This window comes from Brachyhypopomus gauderio, chromosome 16 (genome assembly GCF_052324685.1).
Source record: "Brachyhypopomus gauderio isolate BG-103 chromosome 16, BGAUD_0.2, whole genome shotgun sequence".
Lineage (NCBI taxonomy): Eukaryota > Metazoa > Chordata > Actinopteri > Gymnotiformes > Hypopomidae > Brachyhypopomus > Brachyhypopomus gauderio.
In genome coordinates, this window is record NC_135226.1 from 22,099,704 (window position 1) to 22,116,872 (window position 17,169).

Genomic DNA, 17,169 nt, shown 5'->3' on the forward strand with positions numbered 1-17,169 from the left:
ATCATCTCTGTGGGGCTTTTATACAACATGTGCCAGTTTAGCATTTAGCACAGAATAAATCTTAGAGTTCAGGACGTCCATGGCTACCCATGAGCACTTCAAACTGGACTTAAATGGAAACATCACAAAAAGGGGCCCCTCATTTTAACAGTGGTGCACTGTCTCAAACATCTCGTGCATGTCTCTTGCATGCCTTCAATAGCTCCCCAGCACAAGGTATTATATGAAAAATATCCTTCTTAAGAAACAATGACTAGGACATAAAATAAAGTAACACGTTATATAAGTCTTTACAGATGCATCTCAGCGAGGGCCAAATGATTCAACCCCCCCCTCCCCCCCCCCCCCCCCCCCCCCCCAGGATGGAGTACATCTGTCTCTCAGCCACGGTTCCACAGAGACGTGCAACTTTCCATCATACAACAGCTTTTACACACTTCGCATTTCCCAAAAACTGAAAGCATAACAGAAGTCCACTCTTAAAGAGACGGATGTTATCTGTGTGGTGTGAGCGGGCCCAGAGAAGAGACGCTGCCTGTCTATGAGTAAGCTTTATTTGGGCATTTTCCATTGAAATCATTACAACCAGCAGAGTCAAAACACAGGCAGACACAGTCATCCTAGGGTCCATAGCCACATATACAGGAACATATCCAAACATTAAACACCAAACAGACTCCGGCACTGAACAACAAGCAACTTCAAACTACTACAGAAGTGGAAGTTCCAGTGAGCATGAATCCAGAGGCCCCCCCCCACGTACCCCCCCCCCCCCCCCCCCCATGACACTCAGCGTTTCAGTCCACATCGCTTAGGACAAAAAAGACAAATCCAAGAACAGCAGCGTCTGAAAACCTTTCATGTCTGTTCTAAATATATAAACCTTAAAAAAATAAATATTTTTATTAGAAGCTATTAGAAAGGAACAGAATGGTCCTTCACTGAAGGGATATCGTGGGTGGCCTGTGATGTTATACTGTACATGTGATACATGTACATGTGATGTAGATGTGTGGAATGAGAACACATGGTTACGTCATATGCTGAAGGTGTTCGCCAGTTTTGTCTCATGTGGGTTTTTAAAGAGCTGATTATGTTTACATCTACAATTATTCAGATGCTCAGGAAATGCATCATGTCTCAAATAGATCTCAAAGGAGCCCGAGTCCAACCAGGCCGGTTTATTTTTCTTTCTCACTATTTTCTCACTATTTTCACAGCAAGTCGCAATAGTCTTACTAGCTAAACTATGTTTACGCACGGTGGGGTCACAAATGAAACCAGGCAGTACAGTAAATGAAAGTTGCCCCCTGTAATAACGACCAAAAACTGGAAGAATTTGTATCATAAAGTGTACAAGTGACGAAATGCAAAATATCAGTACATCCATAATGAAATCATTAGCACCTTGACATTAAGGGGAAATGTGAATTCATTCTGTAACATGGAATGATATAAGTTTATATAAAATAAATATTTTTTTCTTATGAATAAAATAATAATATTTAGAATTATGGAATCGTATGCATGTATACATTTCATTTAAAGATACTGTAAAAATTGAGTTATGTATTATGCATCTCAAGTACAGTAATGCCTGCAGTTTAAAAACATCAGATGAGTAAATGAATTGTTCATGAGTTTTTGACCGACAGCTTCACTGAACTGAACAGATGGTGTGGCTGATGTAAAGATGATATCCCTATTTGAGGTAGATTTATACTAGAAACACAGATAGTGGTTATAAATACATGCTGGTTAGATCACTTTGGAAGACAAAGCTTCATTTAAACAGACCCAAGCCATGCCACTCAGACTGGGTTAGTTTAATCCTAAAACTGAGTTCATTTTGCTTTACTTTAAAGCTCTGTCAGGACGGTTAGTAGCTCATTACTGGATGTTTCTTGTTCATGTTTTTGAAGAGCTTACGGGCACTCTTGGTGCGTACATTCATCAGACAGCGGCTTGGGCCGTTTGGTAGGGTCACATTTTTCTTCTTCAACCACCTTCCCAGTATAATCAGTGCAGAGGGGGGTGTGGCGCTGCCCCCCAGAGGACCAGGGGCCCGTCTGCCACACCGGGCACGGCAGGTCGGCACAGGCCCTGATGTCCGTCGGCCGCAGGCCCTTGTCGCAGGTGTTCGAGTAGAAGCCCGCATCGTCCCTGCAATCCACACTCCTCCTGGACCAGCCCGAGCCACAGCTCCTCGAACACTCCGACCAGTCCCCCAGGACCCACCGTGGCACGCCGAAAGGGTGGATCGCGTGGACCCACGCCTTGCTGTCTTTGGGTTTCCCGAAGGAAACCCCTTTGGGGATGAAGAAGGTGTACTTGACCTTGGGCGGGCTGGTTTCTCCGGCCGTAGACAGCAGCTGGACCGTGATGGCTTCACCGAGACCCTGGAAGCTCTGGACCCTCTCCAGGCTGGTGTCGGAGCCGCTGTACTTCAGCACGGCGCCCCGCACCGGAACGTCGTGCTCCACTGTGGACACGGAGAAGTTCCCGTTCAGTAGATATTCGCCGTTCTCCCTTTTGACGGCCAGGTAGTTTCCATCATGTCTCATGGCCCTGTGACTCCGCTGCTTGATGTCGATGTTGGTGGCACCAACAGGAATGGTGACAACATCACTGTATCCTTGTCTGAAGAAGAAGGTTTAATATCACAGTCATTAAAGCCTGAACATATTCTGACTTGTAATAACACCAATTTCTGGCACAGAAATAAAAGTTTTTCCATTGAATGTCATTATGGAGACTCACATGACTTTGTTGTAGGACCCAGATATCTTCCTACAGGTCAGGCCATCCCCGTCACACACACCACACTTATCACGTTTCTTGCTGGAGCCGATCTGCTGGTCACAGCCAGCTTTGATGCACTGTCCTTGGACACACACTGACGTGGTATCTGGACTGCATCTTGTCCCATCAATTACCTACAGTAGATACGCACATTTAAAATCAATCCAAGACCTGAGGCCAACATCAAAAACGCCTTTATTTATTAGTATCTGTCAAGTAATTTTCAGGTGTCATGAAACTATTAACTGAAAGCTTAGCTATAGTTAATAACTGAAAGTTTACCTTAGCTTGAAATACTTTAAATTCACTGCTCCCTCTTGCCCTGCAGAAGAGTCTGCACCTGTCCCGAGGAGACACTCCAGCATATTTTGGTATCCACTGCTTGACTTTTCCATGGATATCATGATGATTGGGGTTGTTATACTTTTCACACTGTTCTTCTCTGAAGCTCTTCCCTGTAACCAGCCAGTAGATGATGTAGAAATGAGAAGAGTCCAACATGAACAGCAAAACTGTGACGGTCAAAGCTGTGATAATAAACCAGGTCAGAGTTCAGTAACAGTTCTAATGTTCTTTCCCCCCCCCCATTGAAAATCTCCCTGTGCTGTTTTCTGTTCTCTAATACATCCATTTTAAGTTCAGGACTTTATTTAGGTGATGAGGTGAGTCTTGTGTGTTGAGTGCGGTGAAACACTACATCTACTCTTAGTGTAAGCATCCTGCTGGGGTTCTGCAGGCCCGTGTTCAGGGGAACCCACCACTGGGAAACCCTGCTGTGTGTAGTACCTCACCGTGGCTACTCTCACAGTCCTGTGTGTTGCAGGATTGGTACTGCACCCTCTGTCCCTCACAGTACCGCCCTCCGCTGTGAGGAGCTGGCCGATCACACTCCCTGTAGGAGAACATCACACCTCCTCCACAGGAGCGAGAGCAGCCCTGCCACGCCCCCCACTCCCCCCACCCTCCATCCACAGGCACCTGTGGAGGCAGAGATCCAGAACAATGTTAAACTGGTTAAACTGGGAAATTATTATTACAGTCCTAGTTAAACTGGGGCTCGATTATTACAGTCTGGTTAAACTGGGACATGATTATTACAGTCTGGTTAAACTGGGGCTCGATTATTACAGTCTGGTTAAGCTGGGGCATGATTATTACAGTCTGGTTAAACTGGGGCTCGATTATTACAGTCTGGTTAAACTGGGACGTGATTATTACAGTCTGCTTAAACTGGGACGTGATTATTACAGTCTGCTTAAACTGGGGCTCGATTATTACAGTCTGGTTAAGCTGGGACGTGATTATTACAGTCTGCTTAAACTGGGACGTGATTATTAAAGTCTGGTTAAATTGGGACGTGATTATTACAGTCTGGTTAAACTGGGACGTGATTATTACAGTCTGGTTAAATTGGGACGTGATTATTACAGTCTGGTTAAACTGGGACGTGATTATTACAGTCTGGTTAAACTGGGACGTGATTATTACTGTACTGGTTAAACTGGGACATGATTATTACAGTCTGGTTAAACTGTGATGTGATTATTACAGTCTGGTTAAACTGGGACGTGATTATTACTGTACTGGTTTAACTGGGACATGATTATTACAGTCTGGTTAAACTGTGACGTGATTATTACAGTCTGGTTAAACTGGGATGTGATTATTACTGTACTGGTTAAACTGGGACGTGATTATTACAGTCTGGTTAAACTGGGACGTGATTATTACAGTCTGGTTAAACTGGGACGTGATTATTACTGTCCTGCTGTATGCAGCATCCTATTGATTTGTTTTCATCAGTAGCTTTCACAAAAAATGTCAAAGCAGTATTGACCAGCCATACAATACAAGATATAAGGTACTGCTAGTCTCTATACTAAGAACAGAAATGTATTGGACTAACCAGTAAATGATAAATATGCTGATTAAATGATGTTCTGTGTAATTTCCAATGTGATCATTTCACCTTAAGCTTCATGACCTCATCAGACGCGGTGCACACACCGCTCAGGCAGGTGCGGTCCGGGCCGCAGGGCGTACCGTCCGCCCAGGGCAGACTTCCGTTCCTGGTGGTGCACACGGCCTGATCTGACCGCTGACACCACAGCTGGGCACACACCTCCTCGGCGGAGTGGTTGGTGCAGGACGTGAAGACCTCCCCGAAGGCCTGCTGGCACTGGTGGTCCAGGCTGTACGTCAGACCGGGCGAGTCCACGGGCAAGGGCAGCGCGTTCTCAGGGGCATCCAGCAGACAGTCTCCTGGTGTATGAGAGAGAGAAGATGGGGAGGTCGGTACTGTGAGACGGGGAGTGTTGAGCCGTTCTGGCCGCTTTCGGGAGGCCTGCAGGAATGCACATCTGTGCAAGTGAGCTGAGAGGTGAAATCCAAACGAAATCCTGAGGCACGTGGGCCACAAACACTACAGGACTTAAAGTGGGAAACGTATCAAATCAGCACTACTAAGGCATTTGTTTTATTATTTTAAGTCAATAATTATATAACAGATTTCCACTAGCATGGTTTATTATGCTGATGGTCATATGCTAAAAACAGAAGGAACTGTTCTTGCAAAGAAAAGTGAACTTTTCAACTACTTTGCACAGAAGGTATTTGAGATAGTTTAACATGTGCAGTTTCCTGCTGCAGGGTGTCGTGGGAATGGGGAGTGTACCATGCCCGCTGTCCAAGAACTCTGTGATGAAGTAAGCACTGCAGGGGGACCAGGGGGAGGACTTATTGAAGCCGGCAAACACAGGAGCCATGATGTGGTGCTGATGTCCGTGTCCCACGTGCCTGTTGCAGTTCTTGGAGTCGTCGTGAGGCATACTCAACACGTGACCTGTCAAACGACACCGCGTTAGTGCGACACCGCGTTAGTGCGACACCGCGTTAGTGCGACACCGCGTTAGTGCGACACCGCGTTAGTGCGACACCGCGTTAGTGCGACACAGCAGACGGGTGAACGCAAGCACGGCACATCTGTTAGCAGGAAGTGTGTGAGCGCGCACACACCTAGCTCATGGGCAATCGTGAAGGACGCCTGCAGTCCGTTGTCCTCGATTACGGAGCAACTCCTTCTGGGGTCACACATCGTACCCACGTCCGCCACTCCTAACGTGTCACAGCTCTGATGGACACAGATGTCCTTGGAGCAGAGATAAACAAACACTGGACCTGTTAGGAGCTGTTGTCCGTCCACATAATGAAGAGAGTGAGATAACTTAGTCAGTGTTTCTGCCATAAACTGCAGCAAATAAATATGTCTGGAAGACAGCAGGCATATGGAGTGATGTAGTTTAACAGTGGCGTATGAACAACATGCCTTTCGCCCTCTTGCACAGCTCACAGATGTCAGGAGACATTCGGCCCCACATGATTTAGATCATAAGCTGGACAAGGTGCGTATAATGAATCACACTCGTGCGTGTGCACCTTATGTGAGACCATCACAGCTGCAATTCTACACAGAGAGCATTTCTGCTGAAGGACCTCTAGTCCAGGGTAGAAACAGGCACATTTGCCCCCTCACCTGTCGGGTGAGGAGCAGAGCGGTGTCGTAATGCTCTGGGTGCCGCTGGCTGGCCGGGTTAAAGAGCTGTTGCCAGGAGCAGAAGTTGCGTAGAGACAAGTGTCCATTGCTGGAGACAGATGGTCCCAGCTCGTCTTCCTCAATAATCAGCATCTTCACCACCACCAAGTTCAGAGAGTTCTTGATGCTGGAGTGTTTGAAAATCTGAGCAGCCACAGACATCAAGGTCAACACGTACACCTGGTGGAAGGGAACAGATCATACGTATTATTATTACTCTTAGACGGCCCAGTTTGGTCCAAAATCCCCTACCATGTAAACCCCTAAAGAGCCATTATACTGAAGTTCAGATTATTAGCTGCATAGCTGACATAATTATGAAAACACGATAGCTATTTCAGAACAAAATAAAACCCAGACAAAGCCATCCAGAGTTGGACCTGTTACAATAACCAGATGCATTAATTACACTGGGGAGTTGTTTGCTGAATTCCTGTAACCCCCTAAGCGAGCCACACTGCGCGAGCCAAGCGTTGCAGCTAGACTGTCAGTGACACGTGAGGTCAGATTTGTCCCACACTAACGTTATAGCAGATTACTGTTGGACAATACACAACGGGGAGGACATTAGTACATGCATTTCTGTGACTGCCAGTTCACAGAAAACCAGAAAAACAACTTGTTTTCCTCTGTCCAAATGTGGCGTGTTTGCACGCGCACGCCTATTATTCGTGTTCCGTTATAAACCACAAGGTCCGTGTGTAAATCTGGACGGACTGAACTGTCCTGCACATTCATAAAGTGATACCAAATATCTCTTAACCTTCATCATACAATTCAATCGCACTTATTTAAGAAAATAAGTGTTTATATCCACTGGCCGTTTGTCTTATTACAAACTATTTGAACGTCCTCCACTCGCCTTGATCTCGTCTCCGTGGACTCTCGCCATGGACGCGTCCGCGACCACCAGCGTCTCCACGAATCTCGGCGCGGACACGAAGCGGCGGTGCCGGCGGCCCGCTGGGCTCAGCCGCTCCCCGTTACCGGAGAACTGGGAAGTTGCATCCTCTGTTCGCCCAAACGACTTCTTTGTTTCTATAAGTGTTTTTTTCATCGTTTTTCTTTTGACGAGATGCAGCTGGTCGGTGGCACTATCGTTTATTTCCGAGCCGAGACGTTTTGGTTCAATCTGAAACTCTTCACCGTCTAAAATAAATGATCCCCAAATGCCATGACACAGGCTGAGAGCGACGACCGAGTCCTTTCTGGACCCAACGGTTCCGGTAAAGAAGCAGCCCCGTGCGGGTTTATTGGCGGTGTTGTGGAGCTCTGTCGGGTCGCTGGTGGACACCTGTCCGTCCGTGGTGGACACGTCCTCCGCCTTGATGCGATACACTTTCAGGGTGGGAGAGATGAAGCTGCTGTCTGGACTTACATTCAGGGTAAAATCCCGACCGAAGGCCGTGAGACTGACGCGTAAATATCTGCCGCCCTTCGACACCCGAACGGGCACAACTTCCTCCGCTTCAAACACCCGAGACACACACACGTTGAACAGACACCCAGCTAACACAAAACTCAACCACGAGCACATTTTTATCTTCAAGTATATATTTATTACGGATCCACTTTGTGAATGAGAATAATATAATCCAGCGGGGGGTTTTAACGGTTTGCCAGTCGCGATGAATTCGGCACGACGAAGCTGAAGAGAATAAAGTCACGCAGCGCGCGCCCTCGTCACCGCACGCGCGCCCTGCACCTCCGTGCACGTGTCTTCGGGTTACTGCGCGTGCAGGTGAAGATAAACCCCAAGATCTGTGGCAACCTTCACGCTCTTCAAACGCTGCGATATTACAGTCTGACGACGACGACGGCGGTATTTATACCTTCGGACTCCTGAGCATTGAGGGCTTTGCGCTATTTTGTCTCTCCTCCCACTTGTAAGTGATGAAAAAAGTATCTGGATCCCGCTGGTCCAATGAAAAGCGGGGGCATTCCCTCTTCCAAAACAGCCATCATTTGGCAAGTGGAGGAGCTATTATTAGGCCGTCTAGAAGTTACTCTTCAACAGCAATGTTTCAGTGTTGTTCAAAGCCGCTATCTGCTTGGATAATATTACTAGGCCTCCCACTAGATGGAGCGACTCAGATGCATTACAGTCAGCTCATGTGTACATTGAATAGTCTATATGTAAAATCATAGTCAAAAGGAACTGCAGATTCGTACGGATCATCCTGGAATTTAAGCTGGAGGTTTAAAATGGGCAGTGCAATTCGTGCAGAAGTAACAGACCTCCACAAGGTGGCAGTATTGTGTTTTACAGCTCACCCACTGCACAATTTTGAGCGCAGTATTCAACTTAAAGCTAGGCGTACACTGTACGATATTTTAAATCGTGTACTCAGCTCCAGCTCAAACTGTACGACTAAATCGCAGGGTTTAAAAATTCACAGCTCACGATTCATATACTCACACTATACGACCCGACGCTCTCATGCGATCTCACGAGGAGCGATTTGAATTTCAAACATGTTTGATATTCTTGCGACGCTGCGATTTCTGATCGGGAGTTGGTCGTGAAGTGTGAATCGCTCCTCGTTTACCTGTGTAAACTATACGATGCAAGACACGCGATTGAGCCGAAACTCGGCCCGATCGAAAAAGAGTCGCACGAGTGAAAAATCGGCTGAAAATGGGCCAAAAATCGCACAGTGTACGCCCAGCTTAAGTGATTTAAAGCTGCTGTTTCGATTGTTTCTAATTAGCCCTAATTTACCTGGTAACTTTAGTTACAATTTATCAATTAAACAAATAAACTATTTTAATGTAATGTTTTTACCCATTTCATATCTAGAACCGCAACACATGTCAAACACCAGGTGACACTTGTGTGAATGTGTGAGGCTGCCTAACGCACTTTGGATCATTCCTGATACGTCAAGACTTTGAGAATGAGCGTTTGAGGAGTTTAAATGAGTCACACGCATTGATTCGCAACAATTTATCAAGATTATGAACTATATCATACCAAATGTTTTCTGCAAATTTGGTAAAGTGATTTGAATTTTGGTTTACTGAATCCGACAGCCCCCCCCTCTCTCTCTCTCTCTCTCTCTCTCTCTCTCTCTCTCTCTCTCTCTCTCTCTCTCTCTCTCTCTCTCTCTCACACACACACACACACCGATAATACATGTTTTAATGTTTTTAGTCATCGCCACTCCCATGACCTGAACACCTCACCCTGATGCTCCAGCGAACACGGGCTTGATGTTCGGGACGCGACAAGCGGCCACAGCTTCAAATGGACCACGAGCTACATCCAATGAGCGTCCAGCTCCCAAAACTCCCATTACTATTTGCAATGTTTAGATATGGCACAGAAGAATAACATTGACAGAGGACGGACGTGTCTTCACGGGTTAATACACCATGGATTATTTATGGAGCTGCAACATCTGTGCACGGCTATAAAGTAATGCGTATTATTACTACATTTTCATTTATAATTTTGGAGTAGCGCTCTGAAGGAATAACAATGTCCGTCGGTTTTATGTTTTTCCTTTTGAATCTCCCGCTTTTTACTCATTTATACCTCTGCATGGAAATAGATTTTTGTAAACCTGTGCAACTTGACGATGAAAACGCGCCATATCAGAGTTGGGGCTCCAGACCAGATCGCGTTGTATTTAGAATAAGCGCTTTTAATCAGGACTTCTACTTAAATGTCTTACCTGACTCCGGTTTTCTTGCACCTGATGTTATACATGTAAACCACTTCTCCACAACAACTACTTCAGGCTCTGATCTACGACGATGCTTTTACTCTGGGGACGTGAATTCCGACGCGTCGTCCTATGCAACCATCAGCCTGTGCAGGGGGGTCCAAGGAGCCTTCTTTCACAGCGGGACGGATTATCTTTTCTGGCACAGAGGGAACGAAACGGCAGAGGGACTTAAGACGAGTGCAGAAAAGACGCACATCATACGTCGGCGAAGGCACGTAATTCATCCCGAGAACTCAGTTTCCCGATGCGGAGTATCTTCCGATGTTAACCGCGGTGCTGTAGAGTCCCTGGAGAAACACCCGCATCTGACGGGACACACAAAACGACAGACACAGCGTGCGCTGAACGTCAACACGAGACCTAAAAGATTTGCGTCTTTGCCAAGATATATTGAGGTCTTGATCGTTGCCGACGGATCCATGGTGAAGTTCCATGGTGACGACCTCGAGCATTACCTTCTGACTCTTATGTCCATAGCTGCACAGCTGTACAAACACCCCAGCATCCTGAACATCATGCACATTGTGGTGGTGAAGATCCTGGTGATCGATGAACCCGAAGAAGGTCCGAAAATCTCCAGCAACGCCGCGCTGACACTGCGTACCTTCTGCGCATGGCAAAAGAAATTAAATAAAATCACCGACAAACACCCCGAACACTGGGATACAGCTATTTTATTCACTAAACAGGTAAGGAGGGTTATGACACTGTAGTCTGAGATGTCTCTTTACTGTTATCTGTTTCCATGAGTGAGGAGATTGCATTCCCATACAAGTCCACAACTTGTATGTCAGGTGCACTGGCCAGTCATACCAGCATCTCGATAAGGAATTAGCAATGAAAACGACAAATAATCTCTAAATTATACACATAAAAATAAACACACTTTAACATACCATCAAATAAATAAAATCTAAACATAAGTAAGAGTTTGCTTGGTCTAAAAAACAAGTCAGTTTACGATCCTCTCAAAATAAGAAAGATATTTTTAAAAGTTAGAAACATAACCTCATATATGCGTTGGTGGTTGCAAACTTTGATCATATCCACCAAATAAGGTTTTCTTTAATAATATGATGAAGATTCCTGTCACTAACCATCAGCAGAGAGACCCTTCTTACTGCCTGTCTCAGAGTTTACGGTCCAGCTCTTACCCTCCAGGACCTGTGTGGAGCCACCACCTGTGAAACTCTGGGCATGGCAGATGTTGGGACCGTGTGTGATCCCAGAAGAAGCTGTTCGGTCATCGAGGATGATGGTCTACCCTCAGCCTTCACCACGGCACATGAGCTAGGTGAGCTTACTGCCGTATAAGAGCGACTTTAACACACTCATATGAGCAGAGATGGAATGAGACCCATGGTTTCTAACTGCTGATAGGGATGGAGGTGAAATATCCCATACATCGACCACATGGGTAGAAGTGACAAATCTTGACCTTAAATTGATCTTTGAGCTCTCAGACCCCCTAAACTTGATGCAGTAAAATAAAACGTTCTGGAGGAATGGGAGATCTTCTGAATGGGAGATCTTCTGAATCAGTGAAGCAGTGTCATCTTCATTCTTGAACTCACTGCCACTGATTTGATCTGTTAAATGCTGGTTTCTCAAACAAGGTCCCAGTAGCTACAGAAACATGCACGGTCAAGGGCTTGTTGGTAATGACAAAAACAATAACAGTCGTTCTCAAAGTTCTGTCTTAACTACAGCATATATAAACATACAAACATCTTCCTGAAAAGAAAAGTCAACACAGAAAACAGAAAGACTATCAAGACTTCACTCATCCCAAAGATGGTCTCTTGTCTCTTGTCTCTTGTCCAGGCCATGTCCTCAACATGCCACATGACAATGTGAAGGCGTGTGAAGAGGTGTTCGGGAAACTGAAGGACAATCACATGATGTCCCCCACCCTCGTCCAGGTGGACCGCACCAGTCCCTGGTCTGTGTGTAGTGCTGCCATCATCACAGACTTCCTGGACAGCGGCCACGGTCAGTGTGGACAACCTACCGTTATCAGAAATCCCACCACACGGGTCGTGGGTGTCTGTGTTGACATGCAAGCTGTCCTGAAACACTCCCCAGGAGTGTATCTGGCCTGACACACTTCCCAGGAGTGTATCTGTCCTGAAACACTCCCCAGGAGTGCATCTGCCCTGAAACACTCCCCAGGAGTGCATGACGAGGGTGCTGCGTTTTGATAATTGTTTTCATCAAAACTATTTCTGAATGCCACACTCAACCATGGACCTATACAGCATATGTGCACTGTTGCTATTGGAGACCGATGTGTAGTTATTCCACTGGGAAACAATCAATGGCTACAATCAAACACTATAACCTATAATCAAACATTACAATCTACAATCAAACACTACAATCTATAATCAAACATTACAATCTACAGTCAAACACTACAATCTATAATCAAACATTATAATCTACAATCAAACACTACAATCTATAATCAAACATTACAATCTACAGTCAAACACTACAATCTATAATCAAACATTACAATCTATAATCAAACACTACAATCTATAATCAAACATTACAATCTACAGTCAAACACTACAATCTATAATCAAACATTACAATCTATAGTCAAACACTACAATCTATAATGAAACATTACAATCTATAATCAAACACTACAATCTATAATCAAACATTACAATATACAATCAAACACTACAATCTACAATAGCTTGTGAATGTTACATCATGTGTGCAAATTCATGCCTAAAAGACTAAATTAGTTTAGTTAATTTGCCAGTATTGGCAATTGTGACTCACAATCAGAATTTGTCCTCTGCATTTACCCATCTGTGCAGTGAGAACACACACACACACACACACACACACACACACACACACACACACACACACACACACACACACACACACACACACACTAGTGAACGTGACACACCAGGCAGCCCTAGAGCCGATGCACAGGGAGCAGTCATGACCTGGGCTCTGGGAATCAAACCCGCGACCCTGCGGTCACAAGAACAGTTCCCTAAGTGCCAGACCATGACTGCCCCTAAAAACTAAAGATCAGATACTCCCGCAGAATAAAACCCCAGGCAGAGATAGTATCCACTATCAAAGACAGAGTTTATTGTCATTCACTAAAAGGCAGAGTTTCTTATATGTGATAACTATAATGTAATATGTAATAACACAACCTGGTTTATTTCTATAAGGTGACTGTCTGTTGGACGAGCCCCAGAAGCTGCTGGCTCTACCAAAAGACCCTCCAGGATCGGTGTACAGCCTCAGCCGGCAATGCCAGCTGGCCTTCGGCTCGGGGTCCAAGCCCTGCCCTTATATGCAGGCCTGCGCCAAGCTGTGGTGCACAGGGCAGGCCAGAGGACACCTGGTGTGCCAGACCCGCCACTTCCCCTGGGCCGATGGCACCAGCTGTTCCAACAAGAAGACATGTCATCGAGGGACTTGTGTGGACAGAAGCATCATCAGCACAGCCAAGGTGAGAGAGATAATGTCACCTGAGTGCCTGCAACTCAATATGGGCCTCTTATACACCCAAAAGTGTACTTGCTGAACTCTGCATATACATATATACATATATATATATATATATATATATATATATATATATATATATATATATATATATATATATATATATATATATATATATATATTGTTAAATACATCAATAAATCAAACATTATCAAATCAAATAAAAAGGTAAAGAGTGTAAGCAATGAAGTATTGCAGCGATACGGATCAGCTAATGTCTGTTCTCAACAGCATGAACGGTTTTAGACCAGACAGGATGAGCTGGCTGTGATTTCCTGTGTTTTCACAGATAGATGGCCAGTGGGGTAAGTGGGGGGCATATGGCTCGTGTTCACGAACATGTGGAGGGGGAGTTCAGCTGGCCAAACGGGAGTGCAACAGCCCTGCCCCTGAGAACGGGGGTAATTACTGCGGAGGGCAGCGCGTGAAGTTTCGCTCCTGTCACCTGGACTCCTGCACGGCCTCAGGTCAGCTGACCCTAGACCTCTGTCACATGACAGACACGTCACATGACAGACACGTCACATGACAGAGGGCTAATGACTTCATGTGAGTTCAGATTCGTGACAGGGAGTTTGAATGTGTGCATATGTGAAGTTGTACCACTGTTGGCAGGAAAAAGCTTTCGCGAGGAGCAGTGTGAGCGTTTCAACGGCATCAGTCTCAACACCAACAGGCTCAGTTCCTCGGTGACCTGGGTACCTAAATACTCCGGCATCTCCCTGAAGGACAGGTGCAAGCTTATCTGCAGAGCCAATGGCACTGGATACTTCTACATGCTTGCGCCGAAGGTGTGGAATCCACAATGTCTGTGCACTCTGCCTGAAATGACATAGAAACCAACCATGTTTCACAGGAAATGAGTGACTGCAGTGAGATGTCAGTGTGGATCAGACATGAATGTGTGGATCAGACATGAAGCCAAGCTGGAGGACATCAGGACTGTGGAGGAGAGAGGGGGAGTTTTACACAGCTGTAGTTCATCAGACGCAAGTGTTTATACAACCAGCTCAGAATGTACCAATCACAGGCTGTGATAGTAGCTTTGAAATGCAGTCAAGTTGAGTAGTTGGTGTGTTATGTTCGAGCTACTACCTTCAGAAAAAAAATTGCTTTGTATAACTAAACAGCTTTTAGTTGTGTATGTGACTGCTAGGCTGCTCTCAGCTGGTGAGCTGTAAGTCCATTAGAGACTGTAGTTGAGAGTGCGTGACACTGTGTTTTATCTGGGTGAACAGGTTGTGGATGGAACACTTTGTTCACCCGACACTTCAGCCATCTGCGTTCAGGGAAAATGCGTCAAGGCAGGCTGTGATAGCAAGCTGAGGTCCAACATGAAGTTTGACAAATGTGGAGTCTGTGGAGGAGACAACCAGAACTGCAAGAAGGTCTCTGGGGTGTTCACTAAACCCATGTAAGTACCATTCTTGGCATCGCTGCAGTGAGAGTTTTGAAGGATTCAACTGAAAAATAAAATATAGATACTTTATTTCTGACCTGAAATGTTGTTTTTCAGACATGGATACAACTTTGTGGTGAGCTTACCTGTTGGAGCCTCAAATATGGACATCAGACAGCGTGGCTACCGGGGTTTGGTAAATGACGACAATTACCTAGCCGTTAAGAATGCCCATGGAGAGTATCTCCTCAACGGGAACTACGTGGTGTCAGCTGTGGAGAGAGACATCGTGGTGAAGGGTGGTCTACTCCGCTACAGTGGGTCGTCCACCGCGGTGGAGATCCTTCAGGCTGCCCGGCCACTGCAGGAGCCCCTGACGGTCGAAGTTCTGTCCGTGGGCAAAATGACACCTCCTCGTGTACGCTACTTCTACTACCTGACCAAGAACAGCAAGGAGGAGAAGGTCCAGAAGAAGGCAGAGAGGATCCATGATCAGAACAGCATCCTGGTAGGAGGGAGAAAGATGGAGCCAAAGAAACCAGCCTATCAGAAGCCCTCCTGTCAGTGGGTGACCGGTGACTGGGAAGAGTGTTCTGTGAGCTGTGGAAACGGCTTCCAGAAAAGACTCATCCACTGCCTGGATTCAGAAGGGAGGGTCTCCACATACTGTGACCGTGTTCAGAAGCCCAGTGTGGTTAGGGTGTGTGGCGACCCCTGCCCCGTGTGGAGCACTGGCGAGTGGTCTGCTTGTTCAAAAAGCTGCGGTAAGGGCTTCAGAAGAAGGCTTCTGCGCTGTGTCTCCACCAGTGGCCTGCTCCTTCCCAGACATCAGTGCTCTGGCAGGAGGAAGCCCCAGGAACTAGACCTCTGCCACGTCCAGCCCTGCTGGTGATTTGGTGTGACTCTCTAGGAAAACCTTCAGGTGTTGCAGACACATATGATGGGACCCGTTTTTTCCAGTTGAAACTCGATCTTGATTTGCATGGGTGACTCAAAGTGCCTCATCTTCACAACACAAGCCAAGTGACAAATGGGTCAGGACAAGCATGTGATTGGAGAATCAGAGGAACTGGTCTAGGGATGTGATTGGAGAATCAGAGGAACTGGTCTAGGGATGTGATTGGAGAATCAGAGGAACTGGTCTAGGGATGTGATTGGAGAATCAGAGGAACTGGTCTAGGGATGTGATTGGAGAATCAGAGGAACTGGTCTAGGGATATGATTGGAGAATCAGAGGAGCTGATCTAGGGATATGATTGGAGAATCAGAGGAACTGGTCTAGGGATATGATTGGAGAATCAGAGGAACTGATCTAGGGATATGATTGGAGAATCAGAGGAACTGGTCTAGGGATGTGATTGGAGAATCAGAGGAACTGGTCTGGTATGATTTATGTGATTAGTTGAAGTCACACACAGGCTACCTCAAAAATAACTCAACTTCAGTATTCAAGATATGCTAAAATTAAAGCAACATAGTTCATGTGATAAAAATACCATTTTACTGAAAAAAAAACAATACAGAAATCCATATTACACATACGTTATCTTCTTTAGGGTTGGTGAAGGGTTAGATATATATATAGATTTGAATTCATGTAATTTCTATCAAATAAATGTGAAGCCAATGGTATGTCAAATATAGGGTATTGTACTTGCACTACAGAATATTTTTGTATTTTCAAAGCAACATTAGTTTCACATAATTATATGGTTGTACCTTCTTTTTTTTCAAGCAAAAAAAGAAATATTTGTTATTATATTTAAGCTTACTGAAATTTAAAAGCACACATTATAATTCTCATTGACTCCCTGACATTCAAAGTTGGCTATGAAAAAATAGATGTGATAAGTTGTGTACCATGATCCCTCTCCCTGTGAGTCACCATCGAGCTCTTACACCACTTAGAAGCAGCTAAAACAGGTGTGGTGTGGGGCTGACAGGTGTGGGGCTGACAGGTGTGATGTGGGGCTGACAGGTGTGATGTGGGGCTGACAGGTGTGGGGCTGACAGGTGTGGTGTGGGACTGACAGGTGTGGTGTGGGGCTGACAGGTGTGGGGCTGACAGGTGTGGGGCTGACAGGTGTGATGTG

At 45.6% G+C, this 17,169-nt stretch overlaps 2 protein-coding genes across 2 annotated transcripts; one reads left to right on the top strand and one right to left on the bottom strand.

The window, feature by feature from the left end:
• Window positions 1-794: 794 nt before the first annotated feature.
• LOC143477322 (A disintegrin and metalloproteinase with thrombospondin motifs 8) lies at window positions 795-7,931 on the bottom strand. The gene is made up of 9 exons (XM_076975893.1): window positions 7,257-7,931; window positions 6,335-6,574; window positions 5,818-5,950; window positions 5,477-5,644; window positions 4,772-5,064; window positions 3,594-3,780; window positions 3,085-3,257; window positions 2,761-2,936; window positions 795-2,640 (listed from the first exon to the last, which is right to left on the bottom strand). The coding sequence occupies exons 1-9, from the start codon at window positions 7,929-7,931 to the stop codon at window positions 1,926-1,928; spliced, it is 2,760 nt and encodes a 919-aa protein (XP_076832008.1). The 3' UTR covers window positions 795-1,925.
• Window positions 7,932-8,155: 224 nt separating this feature from the next.
• Window positions 8,156-16,631, top strand: adamts15b (ADAM metallopeptidase with thrombospondin type 1 motif, 15b). Its single transcript, XM_076975892.1, has 9 exons — window positions 8,156-8,280; window positions 9,549-10,814; window positions 11,287-11,419; window positions 11,950-12,117; window positions 13,338-13,621; window positions 13,967-14,144; window positions 14,293-14,468; window positions 14,916-15,091; window positions 15,194-16,631. Exons 2-9 carry the CDS (start codon window positions 9,876-9,878, stop codon window positions 15,966-15,968), a joined length of 2,829 nt encoding a protein of 942 aa, XP_076832007.1. The 5' UTR covers window positions 8,156-8,280; window positions 9,549-9,875; the 3' UTR covers window positions 15,969-16,631.
• The last annotated feature ends 538 nt before the right edge of the window (window positions 16,632-17,169 follow it).

What these genes read in the sequence shown, in the direction of transcription:
- adamts15b (XM_076975892.1), top strand. Translation starts at nt 9,876, where the DNA reads ATGTCCGTCGGTTTTATGTTTTTCCTTTTGAATCTCCCGCTTTTTACT. An exon ending in CTATTTTATTCACTAAACAG is followed by an intron (nt 10,815 to 11,286) that starts GTAAGGAGGGTT and finishes CTTACCCTCCAG; the next exon opens with GACCTGTGTGGAGCCACCAC. An exon ending in GCATCATCAGCACAGCCAAG is followed by an intron (nt 13,622 to 13,966) that starts GTGAGAGAGATA and finishes GTGTTTTCACAG; the next exon opens with ATAGATGGCCAGTGGGGTAA.
- LOC143477322 (XM_076975893.1), bottom strand. Translation starts at nt 7,931, where the DNA reads ATGTGCTCGTGGTTGAGTTTTGTGTTAGCTGGGTGTCTGTTCAACGTG. An exon ending in CACGATTGCCCATGAGCTAG is followed by an intron (nt 5,645 to 5,817) that starts GTGTGTGCGCGC and finishes GTCGTTTGACAG; the next exon opens with GTCACGTGTTGAGTATGCCT. An exon ending in GGACTGTGAGAGTAGCCACG is followed by an intron (nt 3,258 to 3,593) that starts GTGAGGTACTAC and finishes GGCTGGTTACAG; the next exon opens with GGAAGAGCTTCAGAGAAGAA.